General features: G+C 33.3%; 1 protein-coding gene across 3 annotated transcripts in view; it reads right to left on the minus strand.

The window, feature by feature from the left end:
• myo18ab (myosin XVIIIA b) overlaps positions 1 to 19,179 on the minus strand; it is a 153,711-nt gene that overhangs the window by 66,251 nt on the left and 68,281 nt on the right. For all 3 annotated transcript variants that reach the window (XM_073818419.1, XM_073818418.1, XM_073818417.1), the window contains exons 9-19: positions 18,949 to 19,049; positions 18,705 to 18,768; positions 17,741 to 17,885; positions 10,814 to 10,987; positions 10,634 to 10,724; positions 9,885 to 10,077; positions 8,013 to 8,099; positions 4,466 to 4,607; positions 4,199 to 4,358; positions 2,617 to 2,803; positions 1,301 to 1,538 (exon numbers count right to left, since the gene is read on the minus strand). In XM_073818419.1, the coding sequence (XP_073674520.1) occupies positions 1,301 to 1,538; positions 2,617 to 2,803; positions 4,199 to 4,358; positions 4,466 to 4,607; positions 8,013 to 8,099; positions 9,885 to 10,077; positions 10,634 to 10,724; positions 10,814 to 10,987; positions 17,741 to 17,885; positions 18,705 to 18,768; positions 18,949 to 19,049 (1,582 nt within the window). The remainder of the gene's footprint in view (positions 1 to 1,300; positions 1,539 to 2,616; positions 2,804 to 4,198; positions 4,359 to 4,465; positions 4,608 to 8,012; positions 8,100 to 9,884; positions 10,078 to 10,633; positions 10,725 to 10,813; positions 10,988 to 17,740; positions 17,886 to 18,704; positions 18,769 to 18,948; positions 19,050 to 19,179) is intronic.

The raw sequence follows: 19,179 nt of genomic DNA on the forward strand, positions 1-19,179 counted from the left end.
TGCAATGTTTTCAAAAAGACTACTCAACGAAATAAGACCATGAACGTCTCAGAGAATAAAAAAAATGACATCTAGAATACTATATAGCATCTGGCCACATAAGCCCAACAAAGGTCAACAAACCCTGCGAGAAAAACGCAATATTTGGAAAAGTCAAACCTGAATCGAAAACTTTTAAAACTTTCCTCTCTTCATACTATTTTTTTTACATTCTCTTCAAAATAAAGGTCACCAATCGATAACGCATGAATCGATTCACTGTCTTTATCTTATGTTTTAAATGCCTTGCTTTTGAAACTCTAACTATGATTAGTGGTTGATATTTGGCAGTTTTAAGTTATCAGCCGATATGTTATTTTTTTCTTTTTAGCTTAGGGACTATTTTGACAGCGATTCTAAAAAATAAAAATAATAAATAAAATGAAATAAAATAAAATAAAACTCAAATTAATTTAAGCTACAGGTTAGTTCACTCTAGTCAACTCATGCTCAAAAAAAATAAATAAAACAAATTAAATTAAACTACAGTTTTGTTGACTCTTTAGTCAATTAATGCTCAAAAAAAAAAAACACCATTTAGTTCACTCTCGACCATTCATGCTCAAAAAAAATTTTTAAATGAAACAAATGAATTTAAACTACAGTTTAATTGAATCTCTAGTCAATTCATGCTTCAAAAAAAATCTAAACTACAGTTTAGTTCACTCTTTAGTCCATTCAGGCTCTAAAATAAAATAAAATAAAATAAAATTACAGTTTAGTTCACTCTCTAGTCCATTCATGCTCAAAAAAAAAAAATCTATTTAAAATCAATTTAAATTAAAACAATTTATTTCACTCTGTGGTCCATTCATGCTCAAAAAAATAAAATAAAACAAAATGAATTTAAACTACAGTTTAGTTCATTCAAATTAAATTAAACTACAATTTAGTTCACTTTCTGGTCCATTCATGCTCAAAAATAAAATAAAATTAATACAATTAAAAATCAATTAAACTTACAGTTTAGTTCACTACTCAACAAAATAAGACCATGAACATCTCAGAGAATAAAAAAAAATGACATCTAGAATACTACAAAGCGTCTGGCCACATAAACCAACAAAGGTCAACAAACCCTGCGAGAAAAACACAATATTCGGAAAAGTCAAACCTGCATGGAAAACTTGAACTTTTAAATCGTTCCTCTCTTTATAATTTTTTTTTACATTCTCTTCAAAATAAAGGTCACCGATCGATAACGGGGGTCAGTCACTGTCTTTATCTTACGTTTTAAATGCCTTGCTTTTTAAACTCTAACCTTGGCGGTAGATACGCAGGGCGTCAAGCAGTTTGGAGCCACGCAGCTGTGCTCGGAGCAAGCACACATCCAGCTGCATTAGGCCGTTGTCACAGCTTTCTCCGTGCGAATCTGTTTCCCCAGAGCGAGATGAGGGTCCTCCCGGCACCTTCAAATCCCCAGCCGAAGACTCTGATTTAGGCAGCAGACAGTGGACGAAGTGCACCCTGGACCGCCTCACGGTGTCTATCAGCGCATCCTATGGGTAACATACAACATAGTAACAATAAATTCAGAAAAGCTGTTTGACTGCATTATAAAATTTTCTGATGTAAGGACCTGTCTCAGTGGGTTATAACATCTTGGTGTATATATATTTTTTCTGTTTGGCTGAAAAGTGGAAGTGGGACCTTTATTTTGACAGCTCTTTCTAAATGATTAATGTTTATTTTACAGTTTTTTTTTTTTTTGTTTTTTTTTATAATCAAGTTCTTAAATTTTTTTTGTCATATTGTTTCATTTTAAAATTATGTACTTCTTGGTAATTTAATAAATATTATGTTAAATAAATATTAAAATAAATAAATTTAATTGCAGCAATTGCGTGTGACTAAACCTTAAATAGGACATCGGCTACCCTGCTCTGAGATATTCGATCAGATAAAATAAAATAAAATAAAAAAATAAAATAAAATAAAACTCTAAATCATTTAAACTACAATTAATTTCACTCTCTGGTCCATTCATGCTCATAAAATATAACAAAAAAATACATAAATAAAACTACAATTTAATTCACTCTATGGTCGATTCATGCTCATAAAATATAATAATAATTAAAAAAAAAAAAAAAAAAAAAAAATTTAGTTCACTCTCTGGTCCATTCACGCTAATAAAATAAATGACTAAAATAAAATGAAGATGATTATTATTATTGTTATTACCATTTGATACATTACCTTTTTTTCTAATCTAATAAAGCATACGCCTTTAGATCAATGTGTCTTTAAGGTCATGAGTAACCTATGTTCAGTTAAATATGTCCAAATGGTTTATACATACATATGTATATGTACATATTTAAAATGAGAAAAAAAACGAAAAAAAAAAACTGGGTGACTAGTTTATCTAAATTGTTTTTCACTTTATATTTTAGTGGTGGTGCTCTAATCAGCATGCTGAGTTTTACCTCTAGGATCTTTAAAAAAACATCTTGAGCCCTGCGTTTTCTGTACCAGTCAAGGTAGTCCATAATAAGGTTCCATTCCATTGCACTCTGTCTAGCTGTTTTGAATGCATTAGTGTATGGATGTATTTTTTACATTTGAAGTACTCACCACTTGCAATTTAATCTGGATGCAGAGAGACTTCTTTTTAACGGCAGCCACGCCAGTGGTGAAGGTCTTTCTCATGCTTGTGGCCCTGCGCAGGGCCAGCTGTGATCCACCCTCAAGCCCAGCAATAGAACCTGACAAAACAGTGGCTCCCCCTGAACGCCCCATAAACAAGCCACTTATATTCTTCCTGCAGAGAGAAGGACCAGAGTATAAACAGAGTGAGCTGGATCATTTAATGCCTCCACAAGTAAATTATGCAACATTTGAAATAAGCAAAAATGTTACCATTGTACATAATCACATTTCAGCAGTTGCTTTTTCCAGTAACAAGCAACATTAGCTTCCCCAAACAGTGAAGGTATAGTTTTTTTTTTTAAATAATTTTTAAACATTCTCTTTTTTAAACATTAAACTAGGTCTGTCACTAGCAGGTATTCTGCCTATTAATCAATCAAAATTAAAACAATAAATATTGTCGGCGCCGATAGCCTTGTGGGCAGTGCGCCAACATACAGCGCCATTGCGCTCCGGGCGTCCCGTGTTCAAATCCCGACTCGAAGACCTTTCCCAACCCCACCCCCTGTCTCTCTCCCACTTCGCTTCCTGTCAATTCTGATCTGTCCTATCAAAATGAAGGCAAAAACGCCAAAAAAAAATCTTTAAAAAAAAAAATATATATAATAAATATTGCAATTTCTTTGCCTTCTTAATTTCTCTTCTTTTAAACAATAAACTAGGGCTGTCATTAACAATTATTTTGGTAATCTGACAATTATTCTGTTGATTAATCGAGCAAAATTAAATAAAAAATATGAACGTTTCTTGGCTGTCTTAATTTCTCTTCATTTCAACAATAAACTAATAAACTAATAATTAACTATTATTTTGGTAATTGATTAATTGATAGAATAATCATCTGATTACTGGAGCAAAATTAAATCAATAAATATTGCAATTTCTTGGCTGTCTTAATTTCTCTTCTTTTAAACAATAAACTAGGGCTGTCACTAACGATTATTTTGGTAAATCGACTAATCTGTCAATTATTCTACCAATTAATCGTGTAAAAATAATTCAATAAAGATTACAATTCATTTGCCATCTTAATTTCTCTTTTTTTAAACATTAAACTAGGGCTGTCACTAACGATTATTTTGGTAATCGATTAATCGAGTAAAATTAAATCAATATTACAATTTCTTGGATGTCTTAATTTCTCTTCTTTTAAACAATTAACTAGGGCTGTCACTAACGATTATTTTGGTAAATCGACTAATTGATCGATTATTCTGCCGATTAATCGAGTAAAATTGAATCAATAAATATTACAATTTCTTGAATGTCTTAATTTCTCTTCTTTTAAACAATAAACTAGGGCTGTCACTAACGATTATTTTGGTAATCGAGTAATCGGTTGATTATTCTGTCGATTAATCAAGGAATCAGATAATTTTCTGTGGTAATAAAAATAGACCTAAGCTGACAATAGACTTTAACATGACTTAAAATAATAGCAATAATAGCAACATAACTGGTTCAAATAAAATTTCGAAAGCAAGTACAATATACATGAGGGTCTTACTTCTGAGAGTCCTGTAATAAAATGGCCGCATTCTGAGAGGCAGGATTCTGTTTGGCATGGCTCAACCAGCCTCGAGCATCATACTCCACCCAGTCAGTCCCATGGCTGTGACCCAACAGGAAGTGATGTGCCTTTTCACTCTTCAGCAGCAGGGCGGGTCCTGAGGGATGCATTGAGCACATGAGGTTGCATGGCTTTTTCATACATAAATGTCTATGTTATAGTGTGTGCGTGGGTGGGCATGTGGGAGGTGTATTGTGTTCTGACCTTTGTTCTCCCCGTCCACAGGGCTGTAATAACTGAAGAGTCTCTCCAGCAGAGTTTCCTCCGAGCCTCCAGGCTGCAGAGCTTCTTCCTCCATCAGCCACAGCAGGCCCCTTGCCTCATCTGTCCTGGCCAAGGTCCGTACCTGAATCACACGGACATGCAAGAACACTTGTCGAACCGTAGACAATGGTCTGTAATAAAACCCAGAGAGCTGGGGATGTAACTGATTGAAATCCCGGACGAGCCCCCAATTTAAAGAAGTTGTTCATTTCCAAAACAAAAATTTACAGATAATTTACTCACCCCCTTGTCATCCAAGATGTTCATGTCTTTCTGTCTTCAGTCGTAAATATTTTTTTTGGGGGGAAAGTTTTTTGACATACCCTAACTGTCTTGAAGCGGAATACACAGAGTTGACGCAGAGCTAGACAAGACTAGCATTTGAGGTTAAAAAGTATATAGATAAGAGCTTTCTTCCTTGGTTGGGATCATGTAGAGCCCTTCGAAGCTGCATTTAAACTGCATTTTGGAAGTTCAAACTCAGGGGCACCATAGAAGTCCACTATATGGAGAGAAATCCTGAAATGTTTCTGAAAACAATTTCTTTACGACTGAAGAAGGAAAGAGATGAACATCTTGGATGACAAGGGGGTGAGTAAATTATTTGTAAATTTTTGTTCTGGAAGTGAACTACTTCTTTAACTGATTCAAATCCCGGACGAGCCCCCAATTTAACCCCACTTTTGGGCCAGAGTGTAAACACTTCTTAATGTTAAACCCAGAAACAGTCAGAAAAATCAAATCTTCATTTTATAATCAAAGCTCTGTAGATGTTAAATGAATTTCCTGTGAATCAACGGTGCGACTAACAAGACGTTGGACCCTAATGCGCATGCTGCGTTGTGACTATAACAAGCTCAATCTCCCTCAAGAACTTTGTTTACTCGCAATTCAAATCCTTTTCATTAATCAAGACTGTGCATTGTTTAATTTACTTTTCATTTCATATTTCGATAATGACCTCAAACACAACATTAGTCATTACATGAAAGCAATTACTATCCTTTATAGAATAAGAGAGAGGAGGAGAAAACGAGGGGGAAAAAGATGAGCTATTAGTCTTGTGCTCCTCATTAAAGGCCTGTATTAAGTAAGAGCTCCAGGGCAGTCAGGCAGGCATTTTTAAACCTTACACTCTGGCTGTCTACTTAAGCAATTAATACCAGTAATGGCTTCTCCCTTGTTCTGCATTACCGCACTGACACTTTGCAGGCTGCTGAATAACTGCGGATGAGACTGGTGCGGAAAAGAACTTACAGCAATTACTTCAGCTTATGAATATGCTCAGAATATGTCTTTAAATATTACTTTTCACACTGATGAGACCATCGTCACTATGCCTCAGTACCACTTCCATCAGGCACAGATTGGCTAATTAACTCGTCAAGGTTGTTTTAACGTGTGCTTTCAATTACTTAATTTTTAAAGTGCTCATTTGGCAATATGAATTTCTTTCAAAACGTCAGCAAATTGAAAAGCAGAGAAAGACTTAGGATTTCATGACTATATAGGCATTTGTGTTTACTCAAGTCGCAAAATTGTACTTGGCGATCGTGACCACTGGAGGCACTCAAAACACTTCAGTGATACTCAAAGCAGCTTGTCAGAAATAAAATCACACTCTTCGTCTTTGCAATCAGTCATGTGTTAATGACACATTCTAATCTAAAATCTAATTTTTAGGCTGAGGATGTCTGTTTAAATCTATTAATTTAATCATAAGTAAAGATGGTTACCTGAGATACTAATGGAAATTGGTTGCTGCAATGAGGGCCCTAAAGTTTTTTTTTCTTTTTTGTATTAATTTATTTATTAAAGCCAAATATGAATCTGATCAACTTAGTGTTTTTAAGCATATTACATTTATTCTAAAATAATAACTCAAGGCAGTAACAATGTAAACAACATATTTTGTGAACTTGTTCAGCTATTCTTTTTGATAGTTATCATTAAGCTATTTTTTAATTTTTCAGATCATCAGTCATCAAAGCTTGATTAATATTGGCCATAAACACAGATTTACTATAAATTTCACCTGATTACTCATTAAATTTCCACACATTATGTTTTCATGCCATTTTAAGTCTTATTTTGACGCAACAAAGTGGTTATATCTAAATGTGTGAGTAGTTTACTTACTTTTTCATTAGTCTTTCCATTAACACCATTATATTGTTCATTCAGACTGATTTGTGAGAACACACAAACACAAGAGGCGAGATTTATTGCGTAAACCAATCACAGCCGATCATAACCAGTCATATCCAATCATATCGCAATTTTCGTGATGTGACTTTCCCCAATTCTTTTTCAGTTACCCACCACCAAACCCACCGCACGCTTTAGTGGGTCTGTTAAAACTCAATGGGCTCAGGGGAAGTGAGAGCAGTGTTGCCAAGTCAGCGGTTTTCCCGCAGAATTGGGCTACTTTCATACTGTTGCCGCGGGTTAAAGCAGCCCCAATAAAGTAATATTTAGCCAATAACCCTGGAATGCTAATTTTACCAGAGGAACTCCATCACAAAACGTGTATTTTACCCCCTGGAATTAGATTTTTACCGGGGGACCCCCCTCAAAACCTGACTGGGCTACTTTTAGACTAGTTTTGAGTGCAGTTGCAATTGGGCAGGTTTTGTTGTGAAAACCTGGCAACCCTGACTCCCGTTGTAACTTCACCTGCTGGTGCTGCTGTTAGACAATGTTTCTTTAAAAAAAGTCATTTATACACTTTGTAACGTTACATTTTGTAATATTGGCGTTGTTTTGTTTTTGTATATTACGATTTTTTTCTCATCCAATATTTTGAGACACTGCCTCCCTTGCCTCCTCAGAGGAAATGCCCCTGATATACATACAGACGAATGCTGAAATGCTGAACAGTTCCACAGTGTCTCTAAGGTATAAATAATATCCAAGCTAAAAATCTGCATAAAGGCTCATACATGTCTCCGATTCCAATACGTTTCATATTTAACAGGGACTACTAAGCATGATCCCGACACATTTTTGTGACAGAGACAATGTCATCAAAAGTGCTTTCATTAACAAAGATGCTGAACACTGTGCCTTAGGAGGAGGGAGGGCGCTTCCCACTCAATACCCTCCCACACACACATAGAGAAGAAGAACAGCCTCTCCAGTCTCATTAACATCCCAGAAAGCCACGCTCCTGACACGCTGCTCCTGCAACGACTGGCTAGATACGACAATATAATAACTTGTCGCCACAGATAACAACTTTAAGGTTGAGTTTGTGCTCAAATGACAAACTAAAAGGACACAAAAGTCATTGACTAGAACTTTCAAGCAGTCAAACTGAATTTTCCCCAGCGTTGTGAGAGACGAGGGAAAACTCAGTGATTCAAGTCACTGCTGAAACTGAAAAGCACACATTCTCCAGATAAGGCCCCTTTGGGGACAGGCTGGGATGCACTACAAAAACCTGAGGAGGTAAGAAGAGACGAGGGGAGGAAAGAGAGTTGCTTACCAATGCTTGAGTGGAGGCTTGGTCTATAGCTGATACAGACAGTGATGTACTGGACTCTATGTCATCTAATGCAAGCTCTATGTTTTCCTAAACAGGGATAGAGGGAGTATTAGTCAGCTACAATTTCAAACTGATTTTGGGTTAAAGGTTTCTATTTTTTCATTGTTTCTATTGTTCTATGATTTTACAGCCTTGTGGCCAAATAAAAACCAAGTAAGAGGCTTAGAATCAGGATCGATCAAAACTCAAGCATGAAAATTGATCATTTCAAGACCTTTGATTAAAGGTGCTGTAAGCGATTTGTACGGAACAGCAGTCAGATGTCTCACTGAATTCAGTGGCCTGTCTTAATAACAGCCCTAGGTTCTGTGAACTGGCAAAAATATGAGCGCTGGCCAATCAGATGACTGTGAGGCAGTTTCTGCCTGTCAATCAATTTACATAAATCACACGGAAGCACGGCAAGGTAGTTGAAGCAGATCATTCAGATTTGACACAATATTGAGAAGTTGTCACTTCTTTTGTCACATAGATAGGTGCCAAAATTTTACTAAATGTACATTTGAAGTCAAAAGTTTTCATACACCATGCAGAATCTGCAAAATGTTAATTATTTTACCAAAATAAAAGCGATTATACAAAATGCATGCCATTTTTGATTCAGTACTGACCTGAATAAGATATTTCACAAAAAAGACGTTCACATATAGTCCACAAGAGAAAATAATAGTTACATTTATAAAAATGACCCTGTTCAAAAGTTTACACACACTTGATTCTTAATACTGTTGTTACTTGAACGATCCACAGCTGTTTTTTTTTTTCTTAGTTTTTTCAGCATTTTTGTGTATTTGAAGCCTTTCCAACCATTGCAACCATCTTTTCACACTGAGGACAACTAAGGGACTCATATACAACTATTACAGAAGGTTAAAACTCTCACTGACACTTCAAAAGGAAACACAATGCATTAAGAGCCAGGGGTGAAAACTTTTTGAGTTTTAAGATCTTATACACATCTCCATTCTGTCTCACAGTTTTCACCCCTGGCTCGTAATGCATCATTTTCCCCTTTAGAAGCATCAGTGAGTGTTTAAACAGTGAGTCCCTCAGTTGTCCTCAGTGTGAAAAGATGGATCTCAAAATCATACAGTCATTGTTGGAAAGGGCTTAAGCCCTTTCCAACACAAAAATGCTGAAACACCAAAAAATCTGCAGGACCTGAAGGACTTTTCTGAAAAACAGTGGGCAGTTTAACTGTTTAGGACAAACAAGGGACTCATGAACAACTATCACTAAACAAAAAAAAGCTCATTTAGGTAAAAACACAGTATTAAGAAAAGTGTGTGTAAACTTATGAACAGGGTCATTTTTATAAATTCAACCAACTTTTTCTTCAGTGGACTACATGTAAACGTTTTTTTATGTGAAATATCTTACTACGAAATAAAAAAATAACATGCATTTTGTATAATCCTTCTTCTTTTGGTAATATAATTAACATTTTGCAGATTCTGCAAGGTGTATGTAAACGTTTGACTGCAACTGTAACTATTTTTAGAACAGAATTTTTATTTCATGCCGACTTAAAGTCTCCAGGACATCGCTTACAGCACTTTTATCTCTATGACTGATCTCTGATTGGCTCATGTACTTAGCTTGATTATTGATTTTGTTAACAAGGCAAGCACATTTGATTATGACGGCTTAGATAAACATGTTAAATCTGCATAATTAAATTTGAGGTTGTAATAAAATCAACATTGATTTAACTCAGCTAGACACAGCCCAACAGAATTGAGCCTATAATTTATTTAAAGGAAAAAAAAAAAAAGAATCATTTAAAAGTTGTAAAGGGGTGGATTGCTGCACCTCCTTGTAGCGCTCTAGCTCCTGTACAAAGGTGCGTTCGTGGAAAAGTGTTTGGAGACGTTCTTGGGTGTAGTTGTGGCATAGCTCCTCAAAGGTGGCACCACGGTCCCGCTTGGCAAATTTTGGGTTTTGGAATCCTGGCGTGTCCACAATTAGCAGAGAGCACAGGGAATGCTGACTCGACTTCAGTGCTCTAAACAAGCAAAAACAAACAACACATAGACAGTTAAAGTAGGTTAGAGTCATCAAACAATACAGACTTTACATACGCCAATACAGTGCTGTGAGTATTTAAGAAATACTGCTGCATGAATAGCATATATAATAACCAATAGCAGATCTATACAGGTGGAGCTGGGGAGGTGGAGGGTTTCAGAGTAACTCAAATTGTTGTGAATTGTGTGAATGCTAACAGTTATTTAAATGTAAAGCACCAAGAAACCAATCAGCTTATGCCAAGCTTTGAATATCATCAGTGTGTGTTAACGACCCATCAGTCTGCGCCATCTAGAGCTTCATGACAGAATTTGGCACTTTTTACAACGTATCACCAATAACCCATTGAAAAATAAAGAAAAAAATAACATTTGAACAGCCTCTTCTTACTCTGGTATATTTTTTATTCTTTTATGAACTTCTACCTTGGTATTTTTCCCAAACTTATAAAATGAACCAGGTCACACATATGTCTTTGCATCTGAATAAAAAGAAAATTAATGTCCTGACCATGAGAGGTAAGCAAACATTACCTGTTAACAAGTGAGATGACCAGAGTAAAGAGCTCAGAGTAGAGTCCAGCAGCCATGGCCTCCAGACACTCCAGAGCTGTGATCTTTGGAGCTGCGAGGCAAAACATAAATTTTAATAGTGCCAAAGCCAGCAAACACAATTCCTTTGTATCAGAGGTCTTGTATTATGCAAGATCTTACCCGAGTTGTCTCCTGTCCCGACATCATCAGGTCCCTGGCGGAATGAGGTGGATCTTTGTAAGGTTCCTTTGGGCTGGTGTTTGAAGATTGCAGACGAGAGCTCTTCTAGGGTGCAACCCAAGAGGTAAGCTGCCTTCTGGGCCCACTCGTGACGTGCAAATTGCTTCCGGCCCGCTGTGAGTTGCACAGAGACAGTGTAAATATCATCCGAATAAAGCAACACTAATGACTATGGGGCTCTTATGGTATCCGAGAGAAGTCTTGCGCAATTCCGCTGATTATATCATTTATGTACAATGATATTAGCGATTTTTAGTAACTATCCACTTTTAACCAAATACTGAAACTGTTTGGATAAAAAGAACAGCAGTGGTTTTCAGCTGGTGGATTACATTTTAAAGTAGGCTACAGGTTTGTTTGGGTCATGGAGGATAAAAAACAACTAACTGTATGATTACGCTTATCTAGAATATCAGTGTTGAAAGAAGGAGAATCACTTTCCTATGTAAGCCTGTTTCCGCCACTGAATAATAAATTTAAAACTGTGACTTTTTATTTGTGACAATTCTGATTCTTTTTCTCAGAATTGAAAGATTATATATATATATATATATATATATATATATATATATATATATATATATATATATATATATATATATATATATATATATATATATAGAGATAGAGAGAGAGAGAGAGAGAGAGAGAGAGAGAGAGAGAAGAGTCAGAGATATAAAGTCACAATTCTGACTTTTTCTCAGTATTGCATCATATAAACATTAAGTTTGTATCTCACAATTCTGACTTCACTCACAACTGCAAGAAATAAAGTCAGATAAAGTCACAATTTTTTGTTTAATTGTGAGTATATATCTCGCAATTCTGACTTTTTTTACTCACAATTGTGAGAAATAAAGAATTGAGACTCATAATTCGGACTTTTCACACAATTGCAAGTTTATATCTTACAATTCTAAAATCTTTTCCTCAGAATTGTGATATAAACCTATAAGTGAGTTATGAAGTCAGAATTGCGTGATATAAACTCACAACTGCGAAAAATACAGTTAGAATTGTAAGATCAAAATTCATAATTCGTAAAAGTTTATATCTCGCAATTCAGATTTTTTTTCTCAGAACTGTGATATAAACTCACAACTGCAAGAAATAATGTCAAGATATAAGTCAAGTCAAGAAATAAACTCACAATTCTGAGAAAAAAGTAAATTATGAGATATAAACTTGCAAATAATTACTTTTTTTTCCTCAGAATTGCGAGTTTATATTTGCAGTACTTTATAACATGTGAGAAGTTATAAAATCAGAATTGAGATTTTGCAAACTCAGTTTTGACTTTATAACAGTTGCAAAGTTTGTCACAATTGACTTATTTTCAGAATTACGAGTTTGTATCTTGCAATTGTGACTTTTCTCAAAATTACAATTATCTCATAATTTACTTTTTTTACTCAGAATTGCGAGTTAATGTCTTGCAATTCTTTATAACATGCAATTGTTAAGTGAGAAGTTATAGTCAGAATTACGAGATATAAACTCACAATTCTGAGAATAAAGCAAATTACGATATAAACTCGCAATTCTAAGAAAAACATCACAAATACAAGATATAAACTCACAATTCTGAGAAAAGTCAGCTGCTTGAGTTTATATCTCGCAGTTCTGACTTCATCTCAATTCTGACTTTAACACACAATTGCGAGTTATTTCTCAGAATTGCGAATTCATATCTCACAATTCTGACTATAACTTCTCACTTAATTGCATGTTGTGAAGAATTGCAAGACATTAACTCGCAATTCTGAGTAAAAAAAGTAAATTACAAGATAATTGTGCAATTTTGAGAAGTCACAATTGCGAGAAACAAACTCGTAATTCTAAGAAAAAAGTCAATTGTGACAAACTTTGCAACTGCATGTTATAAAGTCAAAACTGAGTTTATTTTTCAGAATTGCACGTTTATATCTCAATTCTGATTTCATAACTTCTCACTGCGTGTTATAAAGAACTGCAAATATAAACTCGCAATTCTGGAAAAAAAAGTTACAATTACGAGATATAAACTCACAATCCTGAGAAAAAAGTCAATTACGAGACAAACAAAAAAAGTCAATTACGGGATATAAACTGGCAATTCTGAGAAAAAAAAGTCACAATTGAGAAAAGTGTCAGAATTGCGAGTGTATATCTCATTACTCTGAGAAAAAAAAGTGAGTTGCGAGATAAAAAGTGGCATTTACCTTTTTTTTTTTTTTATTCAGTGACAAAAACTAGCTTCTACGCTTTCCATATATTTTGTTATTCAAATCTGTCATCCAGTCAATCACTGGTATTTTCATGCAAATCCATCTGTTACTTGGTAAAGACTTGCCAAATTAAGCAGATGCCATGAACAGGCTGTGTGACATGTCCTCATCCTTAAAAAATCATGAACAAAACTATGGGAGGTAAAAGAAAATACTTTTTAGTACAACAAGCTATTTTGGTAGCATATTGTTGACGTTCGTTGTAAATTATGACAACCACTGTTGAAAACCACTGACTACATGAAACTCTCACTCTCAGAACTGTCAAAATTGGTCTGATGATGTCTGAGTTTTAATGCTTAGACATCACAGATAATATGCCAGCTTTTAAAAAATGTTTTTGAAGGATTTTCAATCGTTTCCAGCGGATATTGCGGATTCGACTGACCTCAGAGCAAACCACAGAGTCGTACACAAGAAGAGTGACACGCAAGCTGCAGTGAGGTTGCCGCAACCAGAAGAGGTCGCATAGAGAGACGGAAAACAACGCAGGCCTCTGGTGGAATAGATGAACTCCAAAAATAAACAAGAACTGAGAGCGAACAGGCGTTTTATTTGTGTTTGCGTCTTAACAACAGAAAAGCACTGCAGAAATGAAAAGTCTACAACATGGAGAAACATCAGAGAGCTTGAGCTTTATAAGACAACAAAGTTACGACGTTGCCCTCCCTCACCGCTCATACTCCCACCAAAGTTTTATCTAAGCGTCGAGACTAAGACATGGTTATAAACCTCTGAAAGAAAAGAAGCCCAGCAGAGAAATAAAAAAGAAGAAAGAAAAGAAGACAATAAGAATGCAAATGGAAATGTCTGGCAACTACGATAACGGCATAAAACCACACACACATACACAAATGAGGTGTTTGCTTGTTGTGCTGATATATAATATTCATGCTCTTTACCTTCATCAGCCTCTGCTTTGTAACAGCATGCAACATGCAAGTAGAGAAGAAGAGGTTAGAACATGACAGACATTGTTCAGTATTGTACAAACAGGGAACCAAAAATGCAATCGTTAGCACACAAACTCTCACATATACACATATTATTGGCTCTTCCATGCATTTTCAGTAGGCATTTCCATTGCACATTAGTTGACAATCAGCAATTAGTAGCATTTCCAATTGCTGGCCAATGAATGGATACAATAGCATTAGTGCTGTTGAATCGATTAATCACAATTAATCGCATCTAAAATAAAAGTGTGTTTACATAATATATGTCTGCATTGTGTATACACATACATACACTACCCATCAAGATTTTAAAGAAGTCTCTTCTGCTCACCAAGTCTGCATTTATTTGATCCAAAGTACAGCAAAAATGGAATTTAAAAAAAAATATTTTTACTATTTAAAATAACGGTTTTCTATTCAAATGTATTTTAAAATGTACTTTATTCCTGTGATTTCAAAGCTGAATTTTTAGCATCATTACTCCAGTCACATGATCCTTCAGAAATCATTCTAATATTCTCATTTGCTGCTCAAAAAAATTTATTATTATTATGCTGAAAACAGCTGAAAATGTAGCTTTGATCAAAGGAATAAATTACATTTTAAAATATATTCAAATAGAAAGCAGTTATTTAAAAAAGTAAAAATATTTCACAATATTACTGCTTTTGCTGTATTTTGGATCAAATAAATGCAGGCTTGGTGAGCAGAAGAGAATTCTTTAAAAACATTTAAAATCTTACTGTTCAAAAACTTTTGACTGGTAGTGTACATGTATATATTTAAGAACTATTTACATGTATACATATTTTCATCTATATATATGATCTATATTCTATATAAACATGAGTAAATATTACATATATTTCTTAAAAATATACACTTTTATTTTGGATGCGATTAATCACGATTAATCGATTTGACAGCACTAAATACCATATCAATATATTCCAAAAATTTGCGAATTTGTATCTCAAAATTCAGACTTTTTTCTCACAATTGCGAGTTTATATCTCGCAACTTTGGAAAAAAAAAAAATACAAATTTTCAATTGTACCATTTAAACCCACAATTGTGAGTTATAAAGTCCAATTTTGAGGGGGAAAAAAAGACTAATTTGTTCTCAAAACAAATCGAGTTTATATCTCACAATTCTCACTTAATAATTTGCAATTGCGTGTTATGAAGTCAGAATTGCAAGATATAAACTTGCAATCCTGAAAAAGTCCAAATTTCGAAATATAAACTCTGAGAAAAGTCAGAACTGTGAGTTTATTTTTCAGAATTGCGAGTTTATGTCTCGCAATGCTAACTTTATAACTCACATCTGCGAGTTTATATCATGCAATTTTGACTTCATTTCTCAAAATTGTGAATTAATTCTTCAGAATTGCGAGTTTATATCTTACAATTCTGACTTTGTAGCTCACAATTGCAAGTTTATATCTCACAGAATTCAGAACTGTGAAATGTAAACTCACAATTGCGAGAAACAAATAGTCAAAATTGTGAGATACTACTAACAGACTAAAGCAATTGTGATTTTTTTGTACAATTTTAATTTGTAGAATATTTTTGTAGAATATTTTCTCCAAGTATATTAAAAAAGTTATATTAATGGTAATTATAGTTCATTATTATTATAATTTTTCTATGTGTATTTTTTTAACAAACCTTTAAGAATTAAAAGAATGTACAGGTTTCATTATATATATATATATATATTAATACATGTAAATTATACAAGTCTGTAATTCCTGCTCTTTGGATTGTTTGGTTATGTACATTTAAAAGTTTGAGGTCAGTAAGATTTATCAGTGTTTTATGCAGTCTTATGTTTATCGAGTCTGCATTTAATCAAAAATACAGTAAAAACTAATTTTGTGAAATATTATTACAATTTTAATGATCAAGAAACATTTCAAGAAACAATGTATTTTTGTAGAATTCTCTGATGAATAGAAAGTTTTAAATAAGCATTTATGTGAAATGTAAATAATTGTAAATGTCTTTACTGTCACTTTGGCACTTTGGTGCATCCTTGCTAAATAAAAGTATTTTAAAAAACTCTTACCAACCCTAAAGTTAAATGGTAGCATATATTACATTTTAAAATTGGATCAAAATACTAAAAAAATATATATTACTATTATACATTACATAAATATATTACATTTATATATTACATTCTAAAATATATTCAAATAGAAAGCAGTTTTTTAAACAGTAAAAAATATTACTCCTTTTGCTGTATTTTAAATCAAATAAATGCAGGCTCGGTGAGCAGAAGAGAATTCATTAAACACATGAAAAAAATCTTACTGTTCCAAAACTTTTGACTGGTAGTGCACATGTATATATTTAAAAACTATTTACATGTACACATATATTAATCTCTATAAATACTTTATATTCTAAATAAACATTAATAAATATTCTATATATTTCTGAAATATATACCTGTAGTATATATTTCATACGATTTTACACTTTTTACAGGTACTTGCCTGTACTATGATGAAGAACAACAGACTTGACCAAAGTAAATACCCAAACAAAAGACAATAAGGCAGAACAACACTGCCCCCTGCTGTATGGACAGTCAGGTACAACTGAGTGACACGAGACAAAGACAAAGACATCATTGAATATAAACATTGAATATAATGTCCTGAAGGTCAAATGCGTTGCTAAAAAGCTTTAACAGTTATGTTTGATGTCATATAACGTTAGTCTTCAGTACCAACTCAGGACACTGAAGCAGTATTAGTACCTCCTGTCAGAAAAAGGCTTTCCCGCATTTGTCTGAGAGACACAGGGGAGGCATGCAGGTTCAGAAAAGACTACCAGACTAAAATGATCAGGTCCACTGCAGAAACTAAGCAATTCAGTGACTGAAGTGACAGTATATATATCAGCAACAAACTAGTACACATTACATACAATTAAAACTGATATCCTTCAACTTTTATCACTGGATAATGATTTTTAAATAATTTTTTATAGAAATTTACCTCACAAAAAGAGCAATTTTCCATGATGTTATAAAACAAACAAATGCAATTTGAATATTCCCAGCTATTTCAGAGTTTCCCATGACTGTGGACTCTAGAGACACCATGTAAAGACAGTACAGTTTGGAATCTGGTGATTAAAAGGTTCATTAATACATCATCCTCTGTCTGCACGAAGGGGAAGTGATATCAGAGAGTGTGAATACGAAGCCATCCATCCTCATTAGAGCTAAAAAAAACACACATATTTCTAAACTCCTCAACATCAAACTGTTTTCTGAGCTGCTTGTCTCTCCTCTGTTTGAGCTCAGTAAGCAGACAGTAAGTCGGCCTTAATTAATAAAGTCTGTTTCTGTGCTTGTTAGGCGTTTTGAGTGTTTTATCTCATTAAGGCTTTTTTGAAGCTCTCTGGTTCTGATGCGTAAAGAGAAAGCTGTCGAAGGCTTCTGTGAGCTAAATTAGCATGGAGACAGCAGTGTGGGGCTTAAAGGGGAAGACTTAGAATCAAAGCAATCTATTAAACTTTCTAAATACACTTTGCTAAGGGTTTATGCTGGGTTATTGGTGATTTGGGTTTGCTTGAAAGTACATCCTTGACACAGCACATTGTCTGGGAGAGCATTGCATTACCTTTCGTGGCTCCTGCAGCTCCAAGGTGGTATATGGCCCCAAGGATGAGCCACAGAGCTTTCTGTTCATCAGAAGAGATGCCCAGCACTTTCATAGCAGCCTGGAGTTTGGTGAACTGTTGTGATGCCTTTTGCTTGTCATCAGACTGTGCGCACACACACACATATACACATAAAGAAAGAATATTAGATGGGGAAAATAAAACAAAATAAAATAAGAAAATAAAATCACATAAAACATAAAATTAAATATAAAATAAAGAACAGAAAAAAAATCACATAAAAAATAAAATTAAATATAAAAATAAATTAAATATGAAAATAAATAAAATAACAAAATAAAAATGTACAATAAAGCAAAAAATAAAATAACATAAAATAACAAAAAAAAATTAAAAAATAAAATAAAATAAAAAACACAATAACATAAAAAATGAATAAAAAAGTCATTTAAAACATCAAAATTAAAAATTAAAACATAAATTTAAATATATAATTAAATAAAATATCTAAAGTAAACAAAATAACAAAGTACAATATAAATTAAAATAAACTACAATATAAAAGTCAAACAAAACAACAAAATAAAATAATAAAAATAAAATAAAATATAAAATGTAAATATTAAATCAAATACAATATTAATCAAAACAAACAAAATAAAAATAAAATATAAAATAAAATGAAATAAAAGAAATTAAAATATTAAATAAATTGACAAAATAACAAAATAAATAAAACAAATAAAATAAAAAATAAATAAAAAATAAAAATAAAATAAAACAACAAAATAAAATAACTAAAATAAAATTAAATAAAATTAAATCTGCTACTAGTAAAATCCATCTACTCCAAATATAAAATAAATTAAAATATTAAACGAAAAATTAAATTAAATAAAAAAAAAAAATTAAATAAAAATAAAAAAATTCAATACTAGCAAACTTAATTTACTCAAAATGAACCTTAGTTTGAGGCACAATCCCAAAAGCACTGTTCTCTGCAAAGTGGTTAAAATGCAGCTCCGTTCTGCAAGAAAATTTAAATACAATCAAGTTATTAAATCATACAGTTACTTTACAGATTTCTTCAACAGTGCAAGCTTTTGAGAGCAGAAATGTTGGATTTCAGACAAAATAACCGAAAAAAATCGATAGCAAAAGTAGACTTGTTTTAAAAGTAAAATGCATACAATTATCATTAGTTTACCTGAGTGTGCTGTCTGCTCCAGCCATCATGTAATAAAAAACATTAAATGCAGACTCAGTCTCTGGTCGTTTGACCACCCTCAGCTTTTCCAGTAGCATAGTCTACATATAAAAGATAGAGATGAATGAGTCTTAGTAAAATTAACAAAACATTAAACAAACAGAATAAACAGATGTTTATATAATTACAGTGGCTAATTTTACAATAAATAATCATAAAATGAACATAATT

The sequence above is a fragment of the Garra rufa genome, chromosome 14, assembly GCF_049309525.1.
Source record: "Garra rufa chromosome 14, GarRuf1.0, whole genome shotgun sequence".
Classification (NCBI taxonomy): domain Eukaryota; kingdom Metazoa; phylum Chordata; class Actinopteri; order Cypriniformes; family Cyprinidae; genus Garra; species Garra rufa.